The sequence below is a fragment of the Diabrotica virgifera genome, chromosome 7 (assembly GCF_917563875.1).
Source record: "Diabrotica virgifera virgifera chromosome 7, PGI_DIABVI_V3a".
Taxonomy (NCBI): domain Eukaryota; kingdom Metazoa; phylum Arthropoda; class Insecta; order Coleoptera; family Chrysomelidae; genus Diabrotica; species Diabrotica virgifera.
Genome location: NC_065449.1, coordinates 94,365,162 through 94,391,761, shown reverse-complemented (window position 1 = coordinate 94,391,761; position 26,600 = coordinate 94,365,162). Strand labels below are relative to the sequence as shown.

General features: G+C 32.1%; 1 protein-coding gene and 1 long non-coding RNA gene across 2 annotated transcripts in view; one reads left to right on the top strand and one right to left on the bottom strand.

Moving 5' to 3' along the window:
• LOC114327511 (vacuolar protein sorting-associated protein 11 homolog) overlaps positions 1–24,880 on the top strand; it is a 91,833-nt gene extending 66,953 nt beyond the window's left edge. The window contains exons 12-15 of the mRNA XM_028276150.2: positions 4,504–4,748; positions 9,721–9,991; positions 19,393–19,592; positions 24,590–24,880. Of these exons, the coding sequence (XP_028131951.1) occupies positions 4,504–4,748; positions 9,721–9,991; positions 19,393–19,592; positions 24,590–24,761 (888 nt within the window). The 3' untranslated portion in view covers positions 24,762–24,880. The remainder of the gene's footprint in view (positions 1–4,503; positions 4,749–9,720; positions 9,992–19,392; positions 19,593–24,589) is intronic.
• On the bottom strand, positions 11,889–13,922 carry LOC126888526 (uncharacterized). The gene is made up of 2 exons (XR_007699584.1): positions 13,500–13,922; positions 11,889–12,914 (listed from the first exon to the last, which is right to left on the bottom strand). It is a non-coding gene; the product is annotated as an uncharacterized LOC126888526 (long non-coding RNA).
• Positions 24,881–26,600: the final 1,720 nt, after the last annotated feature.

Here is a 26,600-nt window from a genome sequence, read left to right as displayed (position 1 = left end):
GGCACTTAAGCGCGATTTATAGATTGCCGCTCGCCCGGCTATGCGTCCATCGGACGAGCGGCAATCTTTTGATTCGTTCGAAGACATTCCGACAATGATTCCTAAATGCAAAAGCACGAAAAGTATCTTTTTTTATAAGTATATGTTGTAACGTTACAAACGTCACATATTTCCTATTTTATTTTTAAATAATTAATTTATTTTATTTTCTTTAATATTTCATTAATAATTATCTTCTCTATTTGTTTTTCCTGTTTTCCCCGTTAAAAACTTGTTTGGCGCCCTCTTTTGTTATCCTCTATTTCGTGTCTCTCTTTTCATCTAACATCTAAGTCATACTGAACATACTTCATATTCTCTTACTCTCTAATGTATCTCTAATGTATCTCAATGATATTTCAATTATTGTGACAATGTTGTAGTATGTGCGTCCTGTAATAATTCGTTAATAAATTATTATTCTTTTAAATAATCACAAATCACAAAGTTGTTCTTTTTTATTCATCTAACCAATTCCTTCCTACAAGTACTATTTACTCGTGTACTCAAACCTAGTGTTGCCAGGTCCGATTTGGTTTTAATCGGTACAGAAGCAAAACCAAATCGGGATGCAGGGTTTTAGATCGGGACAAATAAACAACAATAGTGTAATTTTCAGAGTCAACTCCGAATTGCATGAAAATCTGGTTTTAGGTTCTACTTACTGTCTACTTCAAAGTTGAACTTGTACCGTTGGTTGCTTTTACTTGGGGGGTGACAGTTTCAGTTACCCCTTCTCGGGTGTAAAAAAACGCGCGATTAAAGTAAGTCCCAAAATGGATCAACTGACTGACTCTAAAGAACTTTTGTTCTATATAATTTTTAAACTAAGTCAATACTTGTCGAGTAATTTTATCGAAAGAAATATTCTTATCAAAAATGTAGCTTTTAAAAAAGCAAAAAAAATTGTATGTTCAGAAAGTCCAGTAAAAGCAAAGTTGTAGCTCATCAAAAATACGTCCTTATTCGTTAAATTCCAAATCAAATTTTTCAACTTGAAATAACCAAAAAATTAAGCAATTTTCGGGCAAACCCTATTGAATTTTTTAAAGTCTTTAAAAGAATCTTTAATTTTGTTTTATATAAAAGTCTTTGGTATTAAAACTAAGCGAGTTACGCTCAAAATAAAGTTGGCTTCTTTTTTTGGTAAACACAATCGTGAAAATCTCCCCCTATTTAGCACCGTAAATAAAATTAATCGTTACCGCTCATTTACTTTAATATGTGTATTGTTTATATGATCTGTAAGATTTACCGGTTGGAAGTGCTTAGTTTTGAAAAAAAAATTGGTTTTATAGTAAAAAAATTTTTTCTTAAAATATAGAAAAATGTCGTTTTTTTAAAATAACTTAAAAAGCATTAGGAATACTAAATATCGCAATGAGTAAAAAGTAGCTAGGTTTTGCTTTTAAAAATATGATAGATTCATTTTGTTTTTATTTAAGACAAACATTGGTTAAAATATGGCTGTTCATATTTTGCATACACTCGTATTAGTGACTCGTTCAGGCCCTTTCAATTATGTAAAAAATACATAAGTAAAGTAAATTGTTTGTATTTTTTTGGTCGAAAAATAAACATTTTCAATCGTAAATAACTCGAAAAATATTAACTAGGTTAAAATTTACTAGTTAAACAACTAGGGGCAACTGTCACCCCTCCGAGTAAAAGCAACCAACGGCACAAGCCGTCCAAATTTTCATGCAATTCGGAGTTGACCCTAAAAATGACACGGTATCGCCGTATTTCCCGTTCATTTATTGGACTACAAGGTGTTTCTATAATCATAATCTGTATTTAATCCTACATAATAATAATAATCAGACGAAATTACAAAAAAAAATCGTAAATTAATAAATTAATTATTTTTTGTTAAAATTATATTTTTCATTCGATTTCGCCGCTTTTAGGAGTACCTTGTTTTTATAACATACCTAGTTATAAAATTCACTGTAAGTCCTCCTGAAATTGGTTTTCGTTTGTGAAAATCGGGACATTTAGTGTCCCGATCAGGTACAAATCGGTACGCGTCCCCAGACACCTGAAAATCGGGACGTCCCGCGCAAATCGGGACACCTGGTAACGCTACTCAAACCTGTCAAATTTCCTCAACCAATTTTCAACCTTACCTCATAGATAAAAAAAGTTAATTTTTAATTAAATATTTTTAACAGATTTGGGTAGGTTGTTCTGATGCCGTGAATACCTATTGGCTCCCAACATCATTTAATATTGCACTATTTGCATCCGGATTTTTGTTTACATTATAAGCGTACCTTATACCCTCTAATACTCTATGTATAGTCGGTTCGCTAAACTCAGACACAACTGGCTAGTTCATTTAGTAACTAATTTTGTCAATTTGGTAAAATTGACAAAAAAATAATAACTAAAAATAGTTAATAATTACTAAATAGTTAGTAATTTTGCCATTTTTGGCAAAACAAAACAACTAAAGATGGGGCTATAAGAAGAATATTATCGTTTTTCAGAAAAAGTTATGGGTTGCCTATATTTAAGGGGTCAAGATTTGACAAAACTTTGAACTAGATTTTCTCAAAAATGGCTCTAAGGAATTTGTTTATTTTTTATATATTGTTGATATCCTATCGGTAAATTGAATGACATTAGTCAGATTTCTTAACTCCCCATAGGAGGGGAGTTATGAATTTTTTATAAAAAAATATTCGAGTGCCCGTAACTTCCTTTGTAATAGAAACTAAAATTTGAAATTTTGCAGACATATATGGTACTTTATTATCTATTATCACAATAAATTTTACCCAAAATATGGCTTCCGGTTGAACCGGAAATGAAAAAAAATCAAATTTTTTTTAGATACGCCCTGTATATTTTTACATATTTTGAAAGAATGTAGAATTACCTTTCCAATGACATAAAACTCGTTGCTGTAGCTCAAAAACTCGAAAAGTTACAGTAAAGAGAAATTTTGCTATAATCGTGTGTGTGTGTGTCCTCTCTCGCGATCATAGCAGAGCATTATTATTTATAGGGCAGTCAATGAGGGTATTTGGCTAATAATTCCATCCTACTACATCAATGTACTTGATATTTTCACAGTAAGTAGGGAATAGCTCAAGAAACAAAATCTAATCTATATACTATGGCGCTTTTATCTTGGGGCGGTTCCCACCCCTTCAAGGGGGTGGAAAATTTGTTGGTCAAAATAAGCACGGAAGTGGCTAGAGAACCTATTTCTAAGCAAAAACTGGTCTATACTTTTTTTTGAGAACTCAATACTTTTTGAGTTATACGTAGTTGAAAATTGGCCATTTTCATTGAAAAATGACACCTTTTCGCACGGTTTTTTGCGAATACCTTAAAAACTATGCATCGAACTAAAAACACTATATAAAACATTTTTTAGATTATAAATAACAAAGAAAATCGTTCCTTCGTAAATGTTCTATTTATAATACAAAAAGAGATATGGTAGGTGAAAAGAGTTTGTTTTTTGGTGCATGCTAAAATTGGTGTATTCAACTTGAAATAACAGAGGAACGGTAGGTTTTAGGTGTATAATGCTACCAACGCCTTTTGTAGTGTCCGAAAAGACCTTTAAAACGAGCACCGTTAAATCTCGGTGACATTCAAACTAAGCGAGATATGGTGCAAAAAAATATATGACTAATGTACTTTAAGGAAAAATGAGAAGTATATACATTTAACCCCTCATCCACCAGAATTTAAATGCATTATTTTTCTTCTGCAATACCTTTTAATACAGTGTTATTTCGACTTTCAAAAAGTTGAACGGGTTTAAAATGAATGGTTTTTGTAAAAAATGTGATAAAATTATAGAATGCATTTTTAAAATTTTCTTAAAAATCTTCTTCATCTAATTCGAAAATAAAAATGTTCCACCCCCGAGAAGTGGTGGGAACCGCCCCCATGATAAAAGCGCCATAGTATATAGGATAGACTTTGAATTAGGAGATTGGGCTACTCCCAAAATTTCATTAAAATCCATGCAGTGGGATAGAATTAGGAGGTAATATCTTGTTCTTAATCTCGCGCATTGACGGCCGTAATACAAATAGAATGAAATGCAAATATTGTAAACTATTAATTTCTCAGAAAAATGAACTAATTTGAAATGAATGTATGACTATAATATTCCATTGATTGATGCAATAATCTATATGTCTATAGTGTGTCCCCGAAATATGGCACCGAACATTTTCTCAAATGCAGGAATTAATGATGCGTAGAACCATAAAATATTTTCAAGTATACAAGATGTTTCTAAAATATCAAAATAACGAGTAACTTTGTTCTTTTTATAGAATGTCAGTATCTTGTACGATAACGATAATAGATCTGTACGATAACGATAATAGATCGGTACGATAAAGTTCTCGGGCGGCCCTTCCGTCCAGCGTTTTTTTAATTAATGTTAATTTTGTTCTTTATAACATAAACATTGTAGTACCTTTGTTTCAGATTTTAACTGTGATAGCTAAAGAAAAATTATTCTCTCCGCAACTGGTTATTGACGCAATAGGAACCGGAAATGCAGAAATAACCTTAGGTCACATTAGATCTTATATTACCAATGAACTTCAACAAGAACAGAAAAAAACCAAAGAAATTGCTGATCTTACTTCTAATTATCGTAGGGATACTCATAAATTAAAAGAACATTTAGAAAAACTGAAAACTGGTGTTATAGAGATACGAGGCTCAAGGTGAGTAGTTATTCTCGATGAGAAACACTACTTTCTCTAAGATTATATCAAAGGACATCGCACACATCTTATGGAAAATATAATGTCACTCAAATGCAATAAAATTTTCATGAATAGATTTGTCTCGAAATCACATTCATTTCATATCATTGCGTCAACTCTGAATTTTGATTAATAACAGCGAAAATTCTAATCACAGTTTATAGAAATCACATTTTTGAGTCCTTAAAACTGTCATTCATAAATACTATTAGTGTAGTGGGTATTGAAACAGTTTTTTTCTTTTTATTCTATCAAAAGCTTGCTTAAAATCTATGAAGAGTGCCATTGTTGGTTTATTATATTCATAGCTCTCAGCTTGTATTTCTCTTAAAGTAAAGATGTTGTCTATAGTACTTCTCCCTTTTCTAAAGCCACACTGGTATTCACCTATGCTATTGTTAAGACTTCTTGCTAGCTGGTTTTTGATGTGGACTGCTATCTTATATATTACATTTAATAGTGCCACACCCCTACAATTTTGACATTCTGCTTTGTCCCCCTTTTTATAAAGAGGACATATCACTGCTTGCTTCCACTCCATTGGTAGTTCTTCCTTTTCCCATATGTTTTTTAGTAATTTGTGTATTTTGTCTGTCAGCTGCGCTCCTCCATACTTTAACATTTCCGCTGTTATAGAATCACTTCCAGGACATTTATAGTTTTTTAGATTCTTAATAATAATTTCAACTTCATTTAGGGATGGTGCTAGATCTTCCGTACTGTATCTTTGCATATTCATTATTTCGTCTGTGTATCCTTCATTATCGTGATTTATGTGTTCTTCATTTCCATCATCTGTGCCTTCTTCATTGTGATTATTTGTATACTCCCCGTCTAACAATTCATCAAAATATTGTTTCCATCGTTTTAATATTTCTTGGTCATCAAATATCATTTTTCCTTCTTTATCTTTGTAATAAATGGGCTGTGGTTTATATTCTCTTTTTTGATTTTTAATGCCTTGATATAAATTTCTATTAAGATTATTTTTGTAGTTCTCTTCAATGTCTTTCAACTTATCTTCATAAAATTGTCTCTTTTTATTTCGTAAAATTGCGCTGGTTTTTCCTCTTTGCTCTATGTAAAGTGTTTCCGCTGTTTTTGATTTCAGTCTTAGACTTTCTAATCGTAGCTTGTTCCGTTTCTCTATTTCTAGTTTGCATTAATCGTCGAACCATGCCTTTTGTTGTTTCTTAATTGGCTTGTTAGTATCATCTGCTACGGCTTTTAAAGTATTTTTAATTAATTGCCATGTTTGTTCTACATTGTCATTTTCTGTAACAAGTTCCAGTTTCTTGTTAAGTGTCAACTGGTATACCTTTTTTTTCTTCTTCTGTTTGTAACCTAACTAGCTTGTTCATCATACGTTTTTCTCTGTTTCTGTTTCTATTTATAGGTATTATTTGTTTCATTTTTATTCCCACTAAAAAGTGGTCTGAGTCTATATCTGGCCTTCTATTGGGGCAAAGCGACACCTATTTCTACTCTCTGCAACTTTATTCGCAGTTTTAATTATATTGGCCAATTGTATTAGTCCTGGTTACTGGATAGTTGTCAAGGCCATAGCCCAAAAAATAATAAGAAGAAAAAATAAGATTCAGGTTATGTTATTAAAACGTAAACAATTGTATGTAATAAATAAAATTAGTTATTAAAATGCAGTACTGCAAGCAAAATACAATTAATTAAATTTACCTTTATATAATAATTGCATATCATATCAATATTGTGGAGCAACATATAATTTTTCTTCGCCAATGACAGTAGATATGAAATGTATCAATTTGACAATTTCAATTGACAATATGGATTATTTAAGAAAGCTGCAATATTTCTCCGCTATTCGCGCACGATCGTTTCACGTATCCCTTCCAAGTACTTGCACACCGCGAATATGAACGTATATGCATTATGCTTTTTTCTACATCCTTCTCTATTAAAACATGGTCTATTTGGTTTACCGTTTGACCGTCCGGCATCTCCAAGTGCCCTTGTGTATCTCCTTTCTCTGGAAGTAGGTACTTTTTATTAAAAGGTTTTTTCCCTTGCAAAGTCGATGAGCATGTGTCCATTTTGATTCGTTGTTGGATGCAAGCTGTATTTTCCTATACTAGGCATACATATGTCCTCTCTACCTATTTTGGCATTGGTATCTCCAAGAACTATTTTGAGATCATATTTGGGGATGCTTTCATATACTTGGTCCAGTAGATTATAAAACTCTTCCTTTACCTCTATTTCTTTTTCTTCCGAGGGTGCATGAATATTTACAAATGAAATTTTTTGGAATTTTCCCTTTACTCTAAGAACACTAAGTCTATCGGATATTGCTCTGAATTCGACAATTGATGCTCTAAAAGTTTTTATGTATTAAAAAGCCTGTACCTAGCATTCTATTTTGCCCTCCACTATTAAAGAATAAGTAATCTTCTATCTCCTGACTGTATTGCCCTAATTGCTTTGTTTCTTGTAATGTGACGATCTGGAAACTATATCTTTTAAGTTCAAGTACCATTTGTTTTAATTTTCCTTCTTTGTGACATCCTCTTATATTCCATGTCGCCATTCGTATTACTTCATTTGATTTTATTGTTTTCTTTTTTGTTTCGTCTTTTCCCTCTTGTCTCCTTTTTCTTTGCCGTGTCGTCTTTATGGTATTGTTCTGTCCCTTATTCCTTATTAGTTTTTTTGAGCGGTTATAATTTACTTTTTCCAGCTTTTCTCTTTCGCGGTTCCATTTTCATACTTCATTATCCAAAATTAACTTTTGATATCCCACCTTTGCAATTTTCCCTTTGATCTTCTCTTCTTTGGCGGTTGCTCTAATTTTGGATTGTATTTCCCTTTCAAGTTTTGTTAGATCATCATTTATGTATATGCGGTAGAGATTTAAAATTTCCGGAAAAATTGGGTGCAGGAAAAAACCTGTTTTTTCCGGAAAAAAAAACAGGAAAAAATGGAAAAGTACGGAAAAATTGACATTTGTTACAATATACTAAACAAATTCTGCATCCCTTATCAAAATCGATAAATTTAGTAGAATTCGATAGATCTATATTATCAGAAGTGCCTTTTGTCTTTAAGTAGGTATATAAAAGACACAATATTAAAAAATATTCCCCAACAAGTTAACCAGACTAGTTCTCTTATCGAAACCTTGCTAAAATATGTATATTGAAAAACGTTACGAATTTTGTTCTAAGATAATTCTCTTTGCAGCCTCTTGATGCTCGCTTTAAAGAAGTATTGAATGAAGATTAATATAAATGAATATAAATTGAATGAAGACCAGCTAATGGAAGCCATAGACTTCATTTCTGAAATGGCTTGTTCACTAAGGCCCGGTCTTTTCACCTCCAAATATCTAGTTATCGGGAAGTTTATTTGACAGATTTACATGTAATCTTCCGGATAAACTTCCCGATAACTATTTATTCGGAGGTGAAAAGACTGGGCCTAAACCTAGATGTAGGGAAGGTGGTGGCAAATCTAGCCCAATTTAGAACAAAAACTGGATTTTTTAGTCGAAATTCTTTATGGGATAGTGCAAATATGTAGTACTAATCCCGTTATATGGTAGCAAGGTTTATGTACATCGCAGCCACTTATGCCAATTTCCTCCCGAATTTTAAATGGATCTCCATCTTCCGCCTCTTCAGAAAGAAACTGGTCTTTACACGGCCTCATATACATATACAAGCAAAAAAATATGTTATCACAGGATAAAATTTATAAGTTGTTGCTATTCATTTAAATTTGGTTATAAACGAAAAACAGATATTTATTTACGATACTAGACCAGATCCACTTTTAAAAGAGACTGACAAAAATCATGTTGTGTTATTCGTTCAGGATGGTGAAGCGGAGATCGAGTCTGGATCAGATGCTTGGTCTGCAGATTCAGACTCAGAAAAAAATATACCACTGAGCAATTTGGTTAAATAATGTGCTTTCTACCTTTGAAGTTTTGGTTTTGACACTTACAATTAAAGTCTCTTAGTTTAAGTACACTTCAGTCTCAATTAAAAAATATTTTAAAATTGTCCCATTTTTTCCAATTTTTCCAATGGTCTGGAAAAAAAAAACGGAAAAAACCTGTTTTTCCCAATTTTTCCCGTTTTTTTCCGATATGTTAATTCTCTAATATGCGGTTCGGCAGTTCCTTGAGTTTATGTATGTTTTTCATTATTTTCATCTTTTCGTATTTGCTATCCAGTTCGACTAAGTATATTTTATCTCCCAATTTCCTTGCTTCATTTATTTTTACTTCTATACCCATTTCCTTGTCGATAAATTTTTTTACTGATTCTCTTAATATCTTTGGATTATTTGTAGTTATCGGGATGCCTTGTATAACTATATTTTTCCTTCTTTTGTCGCTTTCAAGGTATTGAATTCGCTCGTTGCAACTCATTATTTCTTTCTGCAAATTATTAATTTCTTGTAACATTTTTTCATTATTATTCTTCATTGCTGATAAACCCCGGGAAAACGTTGCTTTACCGATTCGTTTCGTATGAGAATTAAAATGAGACTACTATGATGATACTACATGTTGAATGTATGAGGTGACTCGAGGGAATGAATTTAAAGGCACATCTTGCCTGGTTGAATTGACTCTAGTGAATGAATCTAAATGTATGTTCTCTCTTGTTGGCAACATGAATTGGGGTCATAGCCCACACGACCAAAAGAACAAAGGTTTTTATTTAGTCAGCATAATTATTGTCCATTGCCAAAATATTGTTTATGATTTGCAACAATGAAATAAATTAAATAGCCCGCACATGTTTAAATATAATAACAAATTATTTCATGTGATCTACGGGGTGATAAAAATATACTGTTTAATATCGGATATGAATGATGAGTATTTGAGATTGAACAATGGTTCTATAAATATATAATTAATGCTCTATTCAATTTTTAGGTGTGCGGCATGTCATCATGCTTTAGAATTACCAAAAATTCACTTCCTTTGTGAGCATAGCTTCCATCAACACTGCTTTCAGAGTTTTTCGGACGACGAAAACGAGTGTCCCACTTGTCAACCTGAAAATAAGAACCTTCTAGAATTACTTAGAGCTAGAGAATATAATAAAGATCTACATGAGACGTTCCATTCACAATTAGAAAAAGCTCATGATGGTTTCTCCGTTGTCGCAGAATATTTAAGTAGAGGAGTATTCGACAGATTCAAAGTAAATATATCTTAATTTTTTAATATAAAAGTAAACTTAATCGCAAAACTTTTGCACCAAAACGTTTGCAAAGCTTTGCAAAACTGTTGCGCCAAATTTTAAAGTCGATTGTCTCGAGTACGGATTCCGCTAATGTTTTTTAGTTCAGATTTTTTTTGGTATTTACAGCGTTGGGTAAAGGTTTAAAACTTCTCTTTTGGCCTTATACCGAAGGAAGTAAGGAAATGTGTTTATGCTAAGTTTGAGACACCATGTTGGTAGGACTAGGTAGAAAGACTGGTATCATTGAAATCATGTTGGGAACATTTTTTGTTTAAATTTCCCTAATATCTTTAAAAACAAAACAAAAATATGGTCTATGGTACATATCAATAACCATATTTTTTAATTAAACGCTTTTATTTAGTTCAATAGTTTGCGTCAAATCTTTAGACGTTAATTTGACTGCCTTTTCTCCAATGCAAATGAATGAAAATTTGCAGACATATGCATTCGCGGGAAAAATACACGAATAGTCAATAAAAATAAATTTTGTATGTTTATTAATTGTTTAAGTAAAAAAACGATTTTAATGGAAAATTCTTAAATTCTCTTGTTTTTTACAATGTAAAAACTTGAAACTTTTACGGATTGTAGCTAATGATATGAACTATACATAATTTTACTTTTTACGTTAGTTGTTTACGTTATGCTTCATAAATAAACAATAAAGTTTCAATTTTTTTGCCGATTCCGACTACTTTTCATTTTAGTACATCATATGTTTAATACATATTTTAATAAACATAACGATATATTTTAATGTTTGAAAAGTGTAAGACTAAAAAGTAAAAAATAAAAAAATATGAAAAAAAAATTGAAAAAATCTAACACATTCGTTAAAGAAAAGCGTGGGGCGAAAACCGTTTATTCGATGAAGATGCGCCACGCTTTTCTTTAACGAATGTGTTAGATTTTTTCAATTTTTTTTTATTTTTTGCTTTTTAGTTGATTTTTTTATAATATTTTTAATTTTAGTCACTCGTAACTAAAGAAAAGCGTTTCTTAAAAAAAATTTTCATATATTTTTTTATATATTGCAGTGAATTAAGAATGGATGACGAAGTCTTAATTGTCTATTGACAATATCCCATAAGTGTTTAATAGGATTCATGTCGGGACAGTGAGGCGGCCAAGTCAATGTCTGAATATTTACCTCACTTAAATATTCAGTAATGACACGCGGTATATGAGACATTGCGTTACAGTGCATTGAGATAAAATTATTTATTAATAAGGTGCGAGAGGGCTAACGTGTTCAAAGAAACAAAATTTCTATAATGTAGCTTCCGCTATTTAAAGAGCATCCACGTAGACAGCAAATCCATACTTACACTCAAGGAAATTCCACCCCAAACCATCACGGAGCCTCCATTAAACAATCTTGTCTCTCTTATGTTGCACTTGGCATACCGCTCACGTTGTAACAAAAAACTACTTTGCAGTAGTATTTGTAGAACTAGAATGCTAAGGTGAAATGAGTGAGTGGGTGAGGAACTGATAATAGAAGTATGGGGAGACAGAGGCAAACTAAAGAGAATTGGCTAGCAAGAAATGCAAGAGAATGACTTGACACTCAAGGATGGGTACGGCTCGTTTGCATGCCTGTCGAAGAACAGTAGCTTAAACTAAAGAGGGATGATGACTAGAACCAGAAATATGAATATAAAAAGAGAGGCTTATAAAATAGATAGAATAAATATTAATATAATAAAAATAGAAAAATATAAGAGATAACTAGACTAAATTGCGGGCGCCAGAAGTAGGGATGGACCGAACTCCCAGGTATCTTACACTGCTGTAAATTATTCAATATATTAAATTATTAAATTCAAAAATGGGGAAAAAATAATTGATATACAAACAAATAAATATTTATTAAAATATAACTACCTAGATTATTGACAACCTCTGAGTTAGAAAAAATACAACCTATGTAACTCTAAAATGACAATTTGACTTAACTACTTATCTGAATATGAGTATACAACTATAATTACATTAGTACTGGGGTAGCTCTTATATGGAGCGTACCCCCAACTTACACTAAGGTTAAACAACAACCTTCACCAAATAATCGTACGATTGTAATACGTACAGCAACGTCAAATACTACAAGAAATCAATACTAAAATACCTACCTAGGATGAACCATACAAATATATATAACTCAATGAGTTGAATAGGCAACACCTAACTGAACCAACGCAGTCCTGGATGATAAAGATCCTTTTTCTGACTCGTGGTTTTTAATAATGACCAAGTAAAACTAATAGCTATCCTGAAGGGATAGGGATTAGGGATTGAATTTAATTTAATAACAAATGAATTTAAGTTAAGCAAACAAATTGGGAATTTAAATTTCAAGAAACAAGCTAATAATATTAAAATATATATATAGTTATATGAAAAATATGGGAAACAAGTCTAATAATATTAATAAAAAATAAATGTAAGGAACTACTGTATGGGAAAAGGTTATTTGGGCCCAAATTATCCTCTTTTACAAAGAGACATACAGGTGTGGGAGCGCTATTGAATTATGTGTATGTTAATTACTTAAATGTTCTGGATATTATAAAAAAAATAAGTGTATAAGTGTACTGGTATAGGTAGATAACTATTGCACTGTTAAATATAAAAAGTTCCCGAAACAAACCCGATTGACCTGATATTGTCCCCACAAGTTTTCCTTACTACTTCTCAGTAAAGTCTTAAGCACAGAATGGTGCTACGCAGTCAACCGTAACACGGCAATTCTCCAAAATGCAGGATAATGAAGAACAAAAATTACATGTTCCTCTAGTACTTGTCCCCTAGGTGACTTGGTCGAAAAGCGGTCCTTCTCAGGTGGTAGGAGTAGTTAAAAGATTTTCCCCAGTGGCTAAAAAAAATAGAATCCTGGTTTTACTTCCTTGTAATAATGTAGGGAAAAGTCAGAGAAAGAAAAACAAAAATCAGGAAGTTTTTATTTAGAATAAAGAAGAATCAGAAAAAGCTATCTCATTAGAAAGGAAAAAACAATCTTCCACTAGAAAAGTAAGTCTAAAATTTAAATGCTGAATATATTTATTTTGGAAATAGCTTTTCATAAAAAATAGTATAGTTATTAAATGATATGGAATAATGCCAAAGTAGTGTAAGAATTTATGAAAATACCAAATATCGGAACAGGATCGGTGGATATGATGTACGGAATTTACTATGTTTCAGAACTTCATGATTATAATATATAAAATTGGAATTGGGTAATATGTGATGTAACATAACCCCACAAATTAAGAGAGGTAATTTTTTAAGATTTATGACAAAATACTTTCCCTCTTAGTGGATATTACAGACAATGAAATATTTCAAAGATACCAGCCTGAATTAATAAGCTCACTGCAAGATTTAATAGTAAAATTTTTTTTGAAGACGTCAAATAAGACAAAAAACAAATATGGCGTAAAAACAAAAAATTATTTACCAGATAAACCACAAATCACTGCTGCGAACCTCCAACCTCGTTTCTTCAGCCCACTAAACACATACGTAATAAACTTGGATAATTTATTTTCAAAATAATACTATGACTTGAAACAAGAATGAAATATTCGCCACTTTTACGTGGATAGGTTATCTGCCACTAGGTACTTATTCGGTTGAAGTCTCCGACCAAAGTGATATCTTATTTTCCGTTCTACGCCGACCATGTCACAATACGGTTCATGGGTTTACCGCCAGGAGTACACAAGGTACAAAACGTACAGGTCTGCTAATCTATAGGTTTGTGATGACGTCAGTGAAAGACGAAATATTTATTAGTAATTGTTTCAAGTAGAATTTAATAACAGAACATTATTAAAATTTAAATCGCATAACAATAAAAATGATTAGAAGTTAACGGAATGTTATAACGTGTTCAACGAATAACTCTTAAGCGTCGATCAGAACTGTTATAAGTAGAGGGGAAACCTTTAAAAGTTTTGTTAACTATTATTATTGCTTTCACCCAATTCTGAAAAAATATGAAAACTTTGAATTATCCACGTCCGTGTGTCCGTCCGTCTGTCTGTCCGTAAACACAATTCCTCCTTCATTATACCAGGTAGAATAACAAATGAGATGTCGAATGAAAGCTTATAATCCAAGGATGGTACTAAAAGTGAGAAATTTGACCTAGGACTTCCGGTTTCTGAAATTCAGCGGGAAGTACTGTTTTAAAGTCACTGGAATAGAATAAGTGATACATTATTCGACGCGCCTTAGCAAGACGAGAACAGATATACACTTCTGGTTTCATGTCTGTCCGTCCGTCCGCGAATATAACTTCCCGTTATTAATACAGATAGAATGACAAGTGAGGTGTCGAATGAAAGCCTATAAGGAACCCAAGGATGGTATTAAAGATGAGACATTTGATCTCGGGCTTCCGGTTTTAGAAATGCAACCAGAAGTACTTCTTTAGAGTCACCGGAATAGTACAAGCGATATATTATTCGACGCGTTTTAGCAAGACGAGAACAAATATACACTTCCGGTTTCCTGACTGTCTGTCCGTCCGTCCGCGAATATAATTCCTCCGTTATTAATACAGATAGAATAAAAAATGATGTGTCGAATGAAAGCTTATAATCCAAGTGTATAATTTTGGTTTTTATATCATTTCCGGTTAGAAAGTTCTAACCAGAAGTGCCATATTATAGTCGCAGAAATAGTATCTACATGTGACATAGCAATCGAAGAGGTTTTTAGTTTCAGATCTTTAGTTCCGGTTTTGAAGTTATTTTTGTTTAAACAATTATGACAGAAAGTTCAGTAAAAATCACTCAAAATTAGTGAAATAGTATATCAATCGACACAAAGTTACACGAAGAGTTCAAATATCGACTTCCGGTTATACTTTCGATCACTTTGGGTGAAAACCTAGGACACGAAGTCCAATTACTTGTTTTTTAATGTTAATTTAGTATTGTTTCAGTTAAAACACATGTTATAGAATAAAACCCTGTATGTTCCTTAATTTTAAAGATATCGGGGAAATTAAAGAAACAAACTGTTCACAAAACATGAGACTTAAACATGATTTCAATCTATTCCCACCCTTGTGCATTGTCCTCCCTAAGGGGATCTCAAATCTAACAAGAAAAAGCTCAGGTCTAACAAGAAAAGCATTTAAGTAGAACTTTGCCCAACAGTGTAAATACCAAACAAAAAATCTGTATGTGTGTGTTTATGTGTTTTATTGGCACTGGTTTTCACACCCAACTGGCCAGTCAATTTCATAATGATTTTTTAGACTATAACTTATCACTAACTCAGGGGAGTAATGTGTAGTAGGGTGGTGCGAAAAAAGTCAAGTTGATAATTTCGTATCGCTATAGTGCGAAAAAGTTGCGATTGGTAATTACAAGAAAAACAAAATTATTCAAATCGGACTTTATTTTCCGATCCCGCAACGGGCCTAAAAATTATGAAAAAATGAATTTTTACCGTTTTTCCAAAAATTTTTATTTATCCTCCGTGTACGTTTTATTTATCGCTATAGTAAAACCTTTTTATAATTTGATTGGTTGAGTAATAAAAAAATAGTTTTATGAATTTAACGGATATCTTTCGATCCCGCAAAGTCAATCAAAATCTATAAAAATTTGAAATTTTTGATGATTTTAATAAATTAAATAATATTTAGTTATCTCATTTTTATGTTACATTGTGAAGCTCTTCGCTTGTTTATATATTGTACGACAATATTCAAACAACCCAGAACTCAAAACGAGATGGTGATTGCACTGTTAGCTCCACACCCACTCTTCTCTCTAACTAACCAATGAGTGTGTGTATTTTTACATTATTTGCAGTATGTACATTTCTTTTTCATCTGTTTGTGTCCAGCTCTTAAACGCCAACTTTGTATTGTGATTTGTTGGTAAAGTCTGGCAGCATGTACCTTGATTTAAGTGTTGTCCTGATGAATCCATCTCTTGATTGGGGTCCACTTACATTAGTATTAGACGATGCTTCCGCGACCAACTTTAGGCACCACTCGTCAACTTGCGTGTGGCAGGGATAGTTTTGTACATTCCAGTCTGGTATGTCGCCCGATGTAATGCAAGAAGTTATAATATCTTCATTTGAAACTCTTCGAGGAAGTGATGGAGAAGATAGTTTTGCAACATTCCAGTGTATTATTTTAGTTTAGTCCTGTTCTTCAAAATTTCAAGTAGTTGAGGAAAAGGAAACACATTAGACAGCTAGGTCTAAGGAGAGTGTTAGTCGGACAGACTAAAGCCATGGGCAAAAGTATTAGAAATTTCAATTTTCATCCCTTCTAATTTAAACTTTCAAGCACAGAACTTCACTGAAATAATGGACTGGATTATTACAAAACTATCTTCTCCACCAGTTTTGTGAAGAGTTTCAAATGCAGGGGCGGCTCGTGATAGTACAAGATGGTGAGGCACACTACACTTGAGGATTATTATTATTATGGTTAGATTTTCTTTAATAGCCGGAAGGTCGATTTTGTGACGTCATAACGTCACAGAACGGCACCGTATTTATTTTAAGGCTTGCAAACGATATTAAATAACAATTTTATTCGCAAAAGAATAGCTACGAAAGTTCTAAGTCTCTAACAGGTTCATACTCATAGTAGCTGTTTTTTTAGCTAAAAATAATAATTAATATGATACCACATATCAAAACAGCATGAATCAAATGTTTCGTCGTTGGCTCATCAGCGTTGAACACTTAAACAGCCATATTAACACATTCGCGGTCATGACTGCATATGAAGTCATTTACTCCATAAGAATACGTGTATAAAATGACAGCGTGTCCGCGAATGTGTTAAGCAAAATTTACATTATATACTACATGAAAACAACGGACAACTGATTCCAGTGGCGTAACTGGGGTGGGTTGGGGGTTATAAGCCTTAAATGCCTTAAATCCTTAAAGCCTTAAATCCATACCCCCAGAGACCCACCAGTTGTAGCCCCCCTTAGGATCATTCTGGTTTGGCCGTTGACTGATTCTGTTATTATTAATCACTTGCCAAATGAAATTATGGTACGCAAACAATATACCTGCAAACACGTGATAATTTCATTTTAGAATCAATTTTATTATATTGTAAATGTATTGCATATATGCAAATAGAAACAAGCAAGTAAGCAAATTACGGTTATATTATAAGATTGTTTTTTTATGTTAAATAAACTAAGGGTTAAATTTTATTTTTTTGGTTTTTTATTTATTTTATAAACAGCGTACTTAAAAGTAAATGAATTATTATGAAAGAAATCATAATTTCTAATTTTTTTATTAATTTATTTATTTAATTGACATTGGCAAATGACTTTCAGCCAGTCAGAGCATAATAACATATTCTAAACATCTATTGTATCTCTTATACTAATAGTAAGTACACGTAACTAGAACAAACTGCTCTAACAAACTACCTAAAACTGCAAAACCACGCTAGAGGCATATTTTTGCCTGCCTCTGAAAGGATACTTAATCCCGCTTCCAAAAATTATTCTCAGTCATGCTGCCGGCCGATCTCCGTCGGCTTCGTAATATGCTAGACGAGGTACCATCAGAGGCAGTGCCTCTAATGGTACCTTGTAGAGTAGGTATATCGGTGTGTTATGAAGAACGGGTCAGGGCCGTACTAATTTTTTTTATCATAAAAATAAAGTTAATAAAAAAAGTTTTATAATAAAAATTAAATTATTTAGCAATTTTCAAAAACTTAAATTGTATTTAAAGAATTATTGATGATGATATAACGAAAATAAAGTTATTAGCAAATTTCAAACAGTTAAATTGTATTTAAAGAATTGATGATGAAATAACGAAATAACGTAAATAGTCGATTGGTATACTGGTGAGGCACTGCCTCACCTGCCTCGTAGGACCAGCCGCCACTGTTCAAATAAAGATATAAGTTTCTGGATTACATCAGGCGACATGCCAGACTCGAGTGTACAAAACTATCCATGTCACACGCAAGCTGACGAGCGGTGCCTAAAGTTGGTCACGGAAACATCGTCTAATGCGAATGTATGTGGGCCCAATCAAGAGATGGATTCATCAGGACAACACTTTCAGGCCCATGCCGGATTTTACGAAGAAATCACAGTACATAGTTGTCGTTTAAGAGCTGGACACAAATAGATGAAAAAGAAATGTACATAATGTAAATATTGTAAAAAACAAACACTCATTGGTTGATTGGAGAGAAGGGTGGGTGTGCACACAACCACCCCCTTGTTTTGGGTTCTGGGTTGTTTAAATGTTGTCATACAATATCTAAATAAGCAAAGAGCTTCACAATGTAACAGAAAAATGAAATAGCTAAATGTTTTTTAATATATCAAAATCATCAAAAATTTCAATTTTTAATGATTTTGATCGAGCTTGCGGGATCGGAAGATATTGGTTAAATGTGTAAAACAATTTTTTTATTACTTAACCATTCAAACTGTAAATAAATTTTACTATAGCGATAAATAATACGTACACGGGGGATAAATAAAAAATTTTGAAAAAAAGGTAAAATTTCATTTTTTTCATAATCTCTTGGTCCGTTGCGGGATCGGAAGATAAAGTCCGATTTGAATAATTTTTGTTTTGTTTTTCTTGTAATTACCAATCGCAACTTTTTCGCGCTATGGCGACACTGAATCATCAACTTGACTTTTTTCGCACCACCCTAATGTGTAGTGTGTGTGTTGAGTAAGTGTCTTGCTATTTTGCAAAGTCGACGTCATTGTCTTTGCAAAGAGACGCTAATTGTATCCGAACGTCTGCGGTCCCTCCGGTGAGTCCGACCCCACAAGGACAGAAACTATTTTCATTTATTAATTTATAATAAACGAAAAATTCTCTACCCAGGTGAGATTCGAACTCACGGCCATTCGGACCTTTCGATCCAAAGGTAGGCGCTCTTACCACTGAGCCACTGAGGGATTAAACAAAAAATCTAAAACAATAAAAAAATTAGAGGAATGCTTCAATCCGTTCATGAGAAAATCAACTGTCAAAATGAGCATAATTTTTGGTGGTGCAAAACTTTTTGAGATTTTGACAGAAATCCATTACAAGTATGAAGACGCATCGTTTTGTTGAGAAACCGGACAAACAAAGCTTCTTCGTACTAACAAAGCATTATTAGCATTATGGACATGTCCGCTTTCTCTTCTGACCGATTCAATTGCTTCCAAAGTAACCCTGACCAAATATCGGTTTCAATTATTAAACAAGCATTTATCCCTTATTTGTTAATTTCTTGGATTTTTTCCCTGTTTACTAACAGTTTCTTCTTGCAAACACTAAACCAAGTAAATTATAAATATTTTTTTAATTTTCAGATAATAACAGATCAGAATATCCCGAAAACCTTGGACATACCCGAAAAAAACAATAACAGGAAACAGGAAGCCAAGAAAGTTGAAAGGGAGCTACTAAATTACGGAACAGGGGCTGAAGCTCGTTTAAGACAAGCAGAAGTGAAGAGTAAACCAAGAGCTATGCCAGTTTCGGAAGGAAGAATGCGATTACAGGAGCATAGGTATGTATATCCCGAACCAAATTCGATACAACCATAAAGTCGAAAAATCGTAATTTCGACTTCGGCATATGATATACTAGGCCTGGATCCCACGTACCAAAAAAAAGTTTATTAATAGCAAGCTGAAAGTTTGTTAATAGCTTAACGGTGTCTAGTCGGACAAACTTTGATATATGGGAAGACTGGAACAGGAGAAGTTTTAATTGTGGAACGTGACTTTAATTGTGGAACGTGTCGTCTTGACAAGTTTATGATTGTGAAAACTAGCAGGTTGTTTTTAAGTTTATTCAATAGCAAACTTCATATAATATATGAAAAAATGTTTGTCCGAGAAATATGTTGGGCATTTTCGACAGTCCGATACGTAGAACATGTCAAATAGCAGTCTGATTTTTGCATCAGAGTTTAATGAAAGGGTAACAAATCAATTGGAAGTTCTGTCCGACAAAATACATGGAACGTTTAACCCAGTGTTCCCGTACATCAAAGTTTGTCCGACTAGACACCGTTAAGCTATTAAGAAATTTTCAGCTTGCTATTAATAAACTTTTTTTGGTACGCGGGATTTAGGCCTATACGCGAAATATTGATATTATTATTATACAAATATATGTTATGGTTAGTGTGACCAACTAGCCTGAAAAATCCGGGACATGGCCCGAATTACGAAGTTATGTCCCGGCGTCCCGGACAAGGCTTCCGGGTCATCCGAATTTTCAATGGTCTGGTAAAATTCTATTTTCAAATTTTGAACACGTTATTCTTTTAAGAATTCACATCAAACTGAATTGGTGGGATGAAAAAAGTCGACATTTTCTAATAGTCGACCCAAACTATCTGTTTAGTGTAAAGTGTAAAACTAATACCACATCAAAAACTCATGCATTTTATTTCGTGGTACTATAGTTCTACGAAAACTCAAACTCTGGGTTTTTTTCCGTTTCTGTATTTTAATTATCGTCTTCTGAAAAAACGATTTAAAAACATGACAATGTAGTTATGATAATAATATTTTTATATTAACTTAAGTTTCTATTTACATTGATGATCAGTTGATTTTCTAATTTTTCCTTCTTTAAGAATAATTTGCGGATTGGAATCCGAGACGTCAAAACCCATCATAACATTACAACCCATCCCATAAAAATTTTTTTTTCAACATAAAAATGATAAATAATCAATATAATGATTACAGTTTTATATTTAAAAAAAATGGCCTGATTTTCATGGGAATGTCCCGGATTTTAGGTATTTTTTTTGCCTTGTCCTGAATTCGACTGAATTGGAGTTGGTCACACTAGTTATGGTGCTTCTCAGAGGCTTTTTTCAGTCCGTCACAAGTGACAGAAAAAAAGGTAGATCCGTGCTTAAACACATTTATAACATTTATTCTAGTTGTTGATAGATGGCGCTATAATCGAAAAAAAAAAGATTTACCTATTAGGTAAATACATATCGATATTTACATTTACGACTAAAATTTAAAGTTCTTCTCAGTCTTTCAGTGCGTTATTAATTTTGATCTAATATAGTGCAGCCGATATGTGAAACAATTGTGCATTTAATGATAGAAGTATATAATTTGGACCACATATACTGCACATATAAAGGTTCAAATTTAGATATGAGGCCATCTCAGATTTTGCACTATACATATGTGACTAATAGGACGATAACTTTTGAACGAAACGTCCGATTTCAACCAAATTTGGTATATAGGTTTTTTTTATGAATAATATCGAGGTGTTGAACCGGAAGAATCGGTTTACCAGAATTTGTGTTTTTACTGTTTTTTATGTAATAAATTTCTTTTTCAATTCTTTTACCCTGTATATATAAATTTTTCAAAAAGGTAATAACGCCATTGAAAAGAGTGTAAATATATTTTTTAGGAAATATTTTGAACTTTTTAGTTGTGTTAATTACCATTTAATAAATGCATAACGTATGTTCACTTGCACCTATGGACGGCAGATTCATTTTGAGTGCCCGCCATTTTTGTTAAAGACTAAATCTGAGATGACCTCATATCTAAATTTGAATCTTTGTATGTCTGGTCCAAATTATATGCTTCTACCATTAAATGCACAATAATTCTTATATTATTATTTGCACGAATCTGCCGCACATATGCTTTTTCTCATGAGGATCTTTCAGTGCGTCACAGTTTTTCGATTTCTTTCTAACGCATTAAATTGTATGTGACAGAAAAAAACGCACGTCGGTGATTACATTTCGTCGGTGACATTTATAACATTTATTCTAGTTGTCAAAAGATGGCGCTATAATCGAAAAAAAAATTATTTACGAATTATGTAATATATCTACTAATATAATCTGTACAATTTATAAGACTATACAAATCAAAGAAAATACCATTTTATAAATGCAATAAACCCAATTGATTTGTTTTTATGCCAAATTGCAAATAAAATGTGAACTGTCAGATTTAACTAAAATGTCATGTTAGAATAAATGTTATAAATGTATATTATCACGGACTTACCTTTTTTCTATCATTTGTGACGCACTGAAAATGCTCATGAAAAGAAGCATAGGTACCTAAATGTGAAGATACGTTATGCATGTATTAAATGGTAATTAATATAACTAAAGAGTTCAAAATATTTCCTAAAAAATATTTTTACGCTCTTTTCAACGCCGGTATCACCTTTTTGAAAAATTAATATATACCTACAGGGTGAAAGAATTGAAAAACAAACAACATATTTTTACATAAAAAAAAACAAATTCTGGTAAACCGATTCTTCCAGTTCAAGACCTCGATATTATTCATTAAAAAAAAAGAACCTATATACCAAATTTGGTTGAAATCTGACATCTCGTTCAAAAGTTATCATACTATTAGTCACATATGTATAGTCACCATTTTGAATGCCCGCCATTTTTGTAAAAGGAACAAAAACTGAGATGGCCTCGTATCTAAATTTGAACCTCTATATGTGTAGTATATGTGGTCCAAATTATATGCTTCTACCATTAAATGCACAATAATTCTTATATTTGCACGAATCTGCCGCATATAGGTACATGTGAAGATACGTTATGCATTTATTAAATGGTAATTAACATAACTAAAAAGTTAAAATATTTTTACGCTCTTTTTGATGGCCGTATTAACTATTTGAAAAATTAATACATATAGGGTGAAATAATTGAAAAAAACCAACATATTTTTACATAGAAACCAGGAAAAACACAACTTCTGGTAAACAGATTCTTCCGGTTCAAGACCTTGATCTGATACATCAAGAAAGAACCTATATACCAAATTTGGTTGAAATCTGAAGTCTCGTTCAAAAGTTATCGTGATATTAGTCACATATGTATAGTCGCCATTTTGAATCCCCGCCATTTTTGTAAAAGGCAAAATCTGAGATAACCTCGTATCTAAATTTGAACCTTTATATGTGTGTGTAGTATATGTGGTCCAAATTATATGCTTCTATCCTTAAATGCACAATTCTTATAATATTTGCACGAATCTGCCGCACTAATATACGATTTTAAAAATGTAGAGAATCATTGCATGGCATTTTAATTAAATCTGACAGTTGTCAGAATCATAATCAGCCAAATATGAGGTTGCAGTACCTATAACCGTTTTATTTGCAATTTGGTAGAAAAACAAATCAATCGTGTTTATTGCATTTATAAGAAGGTATGTTCTTTGATTTGTATAGTCGTATAAATTGTACAGATTATAATCCTGTGATAATTACGTGAAGGGTTTAAAGTGTGCGTGAAGTAACAATGTATTTTAAATGGGATTTACTTTTTCGCACTGTTCTTTTCTGGCACACTTTCATATGATCAAATATACTTAACTTTCGCGTTGTCATGGTGATGACATATGAGCAATAAAGTGCAACAAAAGTTTTGCCAGTTTTGTGGTTTGAAAAAAGTTTGAATTTTTAAATCTTCTAAAAATTGTAGAATAGAAACATATTCCAAAGACGAAGAGTTGAAATTTTTTATTTGTTTATCGTAGATAACATATTGTATGAAACTGTGCGTGAAGTACTTTTTCATAACTGTTTCACTGAAACAGAACTGTTTCATAATTAACTATTTTCTTATTATAGCGCCATCTATCAGCAACTAGAATAAATGTTAAAAATGAGAATTATCACGGACGTACTTTTTTCTGTCACTTCCAACTTAATGCGTTAGAAAGAAATCGAAAAACTGTGACGTACTGAAAAAAGCCTCTGAAAAGCAGCATAATATAGAAATTATGTTTGCTAACCGTAAACAAAATTTTCGTTATGATAATGCTCGCATTTTTAGCTTGTTATTTATTAAAAACACCTAAAAAAATTATCTGCCGCTGAAATAAAACAGAAAGATCAAAATGTTAAACGTGTAGTTTCATATCAAATAGTTGATACTCACAACTCAAACTTTTTCATATTTACAATTTGGCATCAATTAGTATCACCCCTAGACCTCCCGTAATATAGAAATATAGATACGCATTCCTAATTTTATCCTTCTCCTTTTTTGTCACTCCACTCATCTATCTAAACATTCTGTAATACCGAACCTACAGCGTATTTCAAACATGCGATGCAGTGTACAATGTACAAGGATAGCCCCTTGCAAACTAAATGAGAATTTTCTGGACAACGTTGCCGCTCTTCACGGCAGCGGCAACGTATTAGGCAGGTACTTGTAGAGGATTATCGCTGTTAACTGCTGTGGAATACTAAAGGATGATTTATTTATGATAATTCACAGAATGGCAAACCCGCTTGCAATATACAACCATACTGATTCTAACGTTTGAAACGAAGTGTACGTACTACAGAATGATTACATTTTATACTTATATATTTTATCTGTACTAACTATATCTTTAAATGTACATATATACAAATGATCATTATACTTGGATATTTTAAAGGAACATACAATATACATGTACAAAGTACCTAAAATTGATATGATTTTTAATTCCTTATGGACATTTTTAGATACAGTTCATCCTTAGAAGCGAACATGACAAAGTTTGTTCCGAAAAAGGTGGAACCAAAAGCAATGCCGAAGAATCCATTTGATGATGAGGATGAGGACTACGATGAAGATAAAAATCCATTTAGAGATGAAGATGAATCTGATAAAAACAATCCCTTTCGGGAATTTTAATCCAAACATGGTTTCATATTTACACGTTTTCGTATGTACTGCTGCTAGTTTTATTGAAATTAATATATTTTATTTATAATAAATTGAAAATGTAATATAAGCTTATTATTTAAAACTAATAGATACTAGCATTATTTGTAGCTTTGTTTTATCAATTAGCTCCGTTATGGTATGTGGTCGTAATTTACATAAATAATATAAAGATAAAATAATATACAGGGTGTCCACAAACTCTTCTAACAGACGAAGACCGGAGATTCCCCAGATAATTTTAAGACAATTTAACTTAACTCCGTCTTGTAATTAGTTTTTTTTTAAATCCTCCAGAACGCTTCTATTTAGAAAAAGGAAAATTGGTACAACTATTTACCTTCCAGAGACAAATCGATTTCGTCAACTGCGAATTTCTAGTACCGGTCATGGGCGCCCGTTTTGTTTAGGGCAACGGTTATTTTATCACAATTTTTTTGTCTTCTAAGCATTTTTGAGCCTGGATTACTAAATTCTGAGGTATTCTACTATAGTCTTTTCATTACAAAAGCAAGATTACGTAGGTCAAAATTTCTGACGTAAGAGCATTAGAATGTGACCTTTCATCATGGACACGTTTATGTCATTAGGTACTTGTCAGAGATATTTTTCTTTTTTTTTTGTTTACTATAAAAATAATATTTATCATTACTTGCCGAAATATATTAATTAACAACAATATTATCATAGTGTAGGTATAATCATTAAAATAGATTATTTAATATTTTTAAAACTAAGTACTGCAAACCCTAAAATTCATAAGAAAACTTTCTGATCTTTACCTAAATCTAATAATAATCTTATTTCTAGTAAACCTAAACTAAGAAATCTAAATTTGTTAACTTTCTTCTCTGCAGTTAATGGTAAAAGGGAATCCCATTACATATTTCGTTCTTGTTCAAAATAATCTTTTAAAGAAGTATTTGGATTTGGTATATGTTTTTCAATACAGCACAGACACAAACACAATAGTGTAGGTACACAACAATAATTAAAATAGTTTTTAAATTAAGCTATATTTAATATGTAGGTATTTATAAAAACAGTATGTACAGTGTTTTAAAGCTATATTTTGAATCAAAGTGTGTACGAAATGAAGTAAAAATTTATCAACACACAACTGTCACATCAGTAGCGTACGATTGTCTAATATATTTAAATACAATTATTATTTTCTGGAGTATTTAACAAAGGATTGTTTCATAAAATTTATATTATTAATAATAAAAAATGTTTTTGCTTATTTAATTAATATAATTCTAAAATTCTCAATGTAATCGCGATTTCGTTTTTATTATTATAATACCATGTTGACACTTTTGCAAGATCGGTCAGTTCCGTGGGGGTTTCGTATTGGGACCGTGCAAGTTCGGAAAAGCGACACCTGGTTTCTTCGCTCTGCACTTTTATTCGCACTTTTAATTATATTGGCCAATCATATGGTCCTGGTTGCTGGATAATTGTCAAGGCCATAGTCCAAAAAAATAATAAGAAGAAAAAATAAGATTCAGGTTATGTTATTAAAACGTAAACAATTGTATGTAGTAAATAAAATTAGTTATTAAAATGCAGTAATGCAAGCAAAATACAATTAATTACGTTTACCTTTATATAATAATTGCATATCATATCAATATTGTGGAGCAATATATAATTTTTCTTCTTCATTGACAGTAGATATGAAATATACGTCAATTTAACAATTACGACAATGAATTATTTTAGAAAGTTACAATATTTCTCCGCTATTCTCGCACGATCGTTTCTCGTATCGCCTCCAAGTACTTGCACACCGCGAATAGCTGTGCT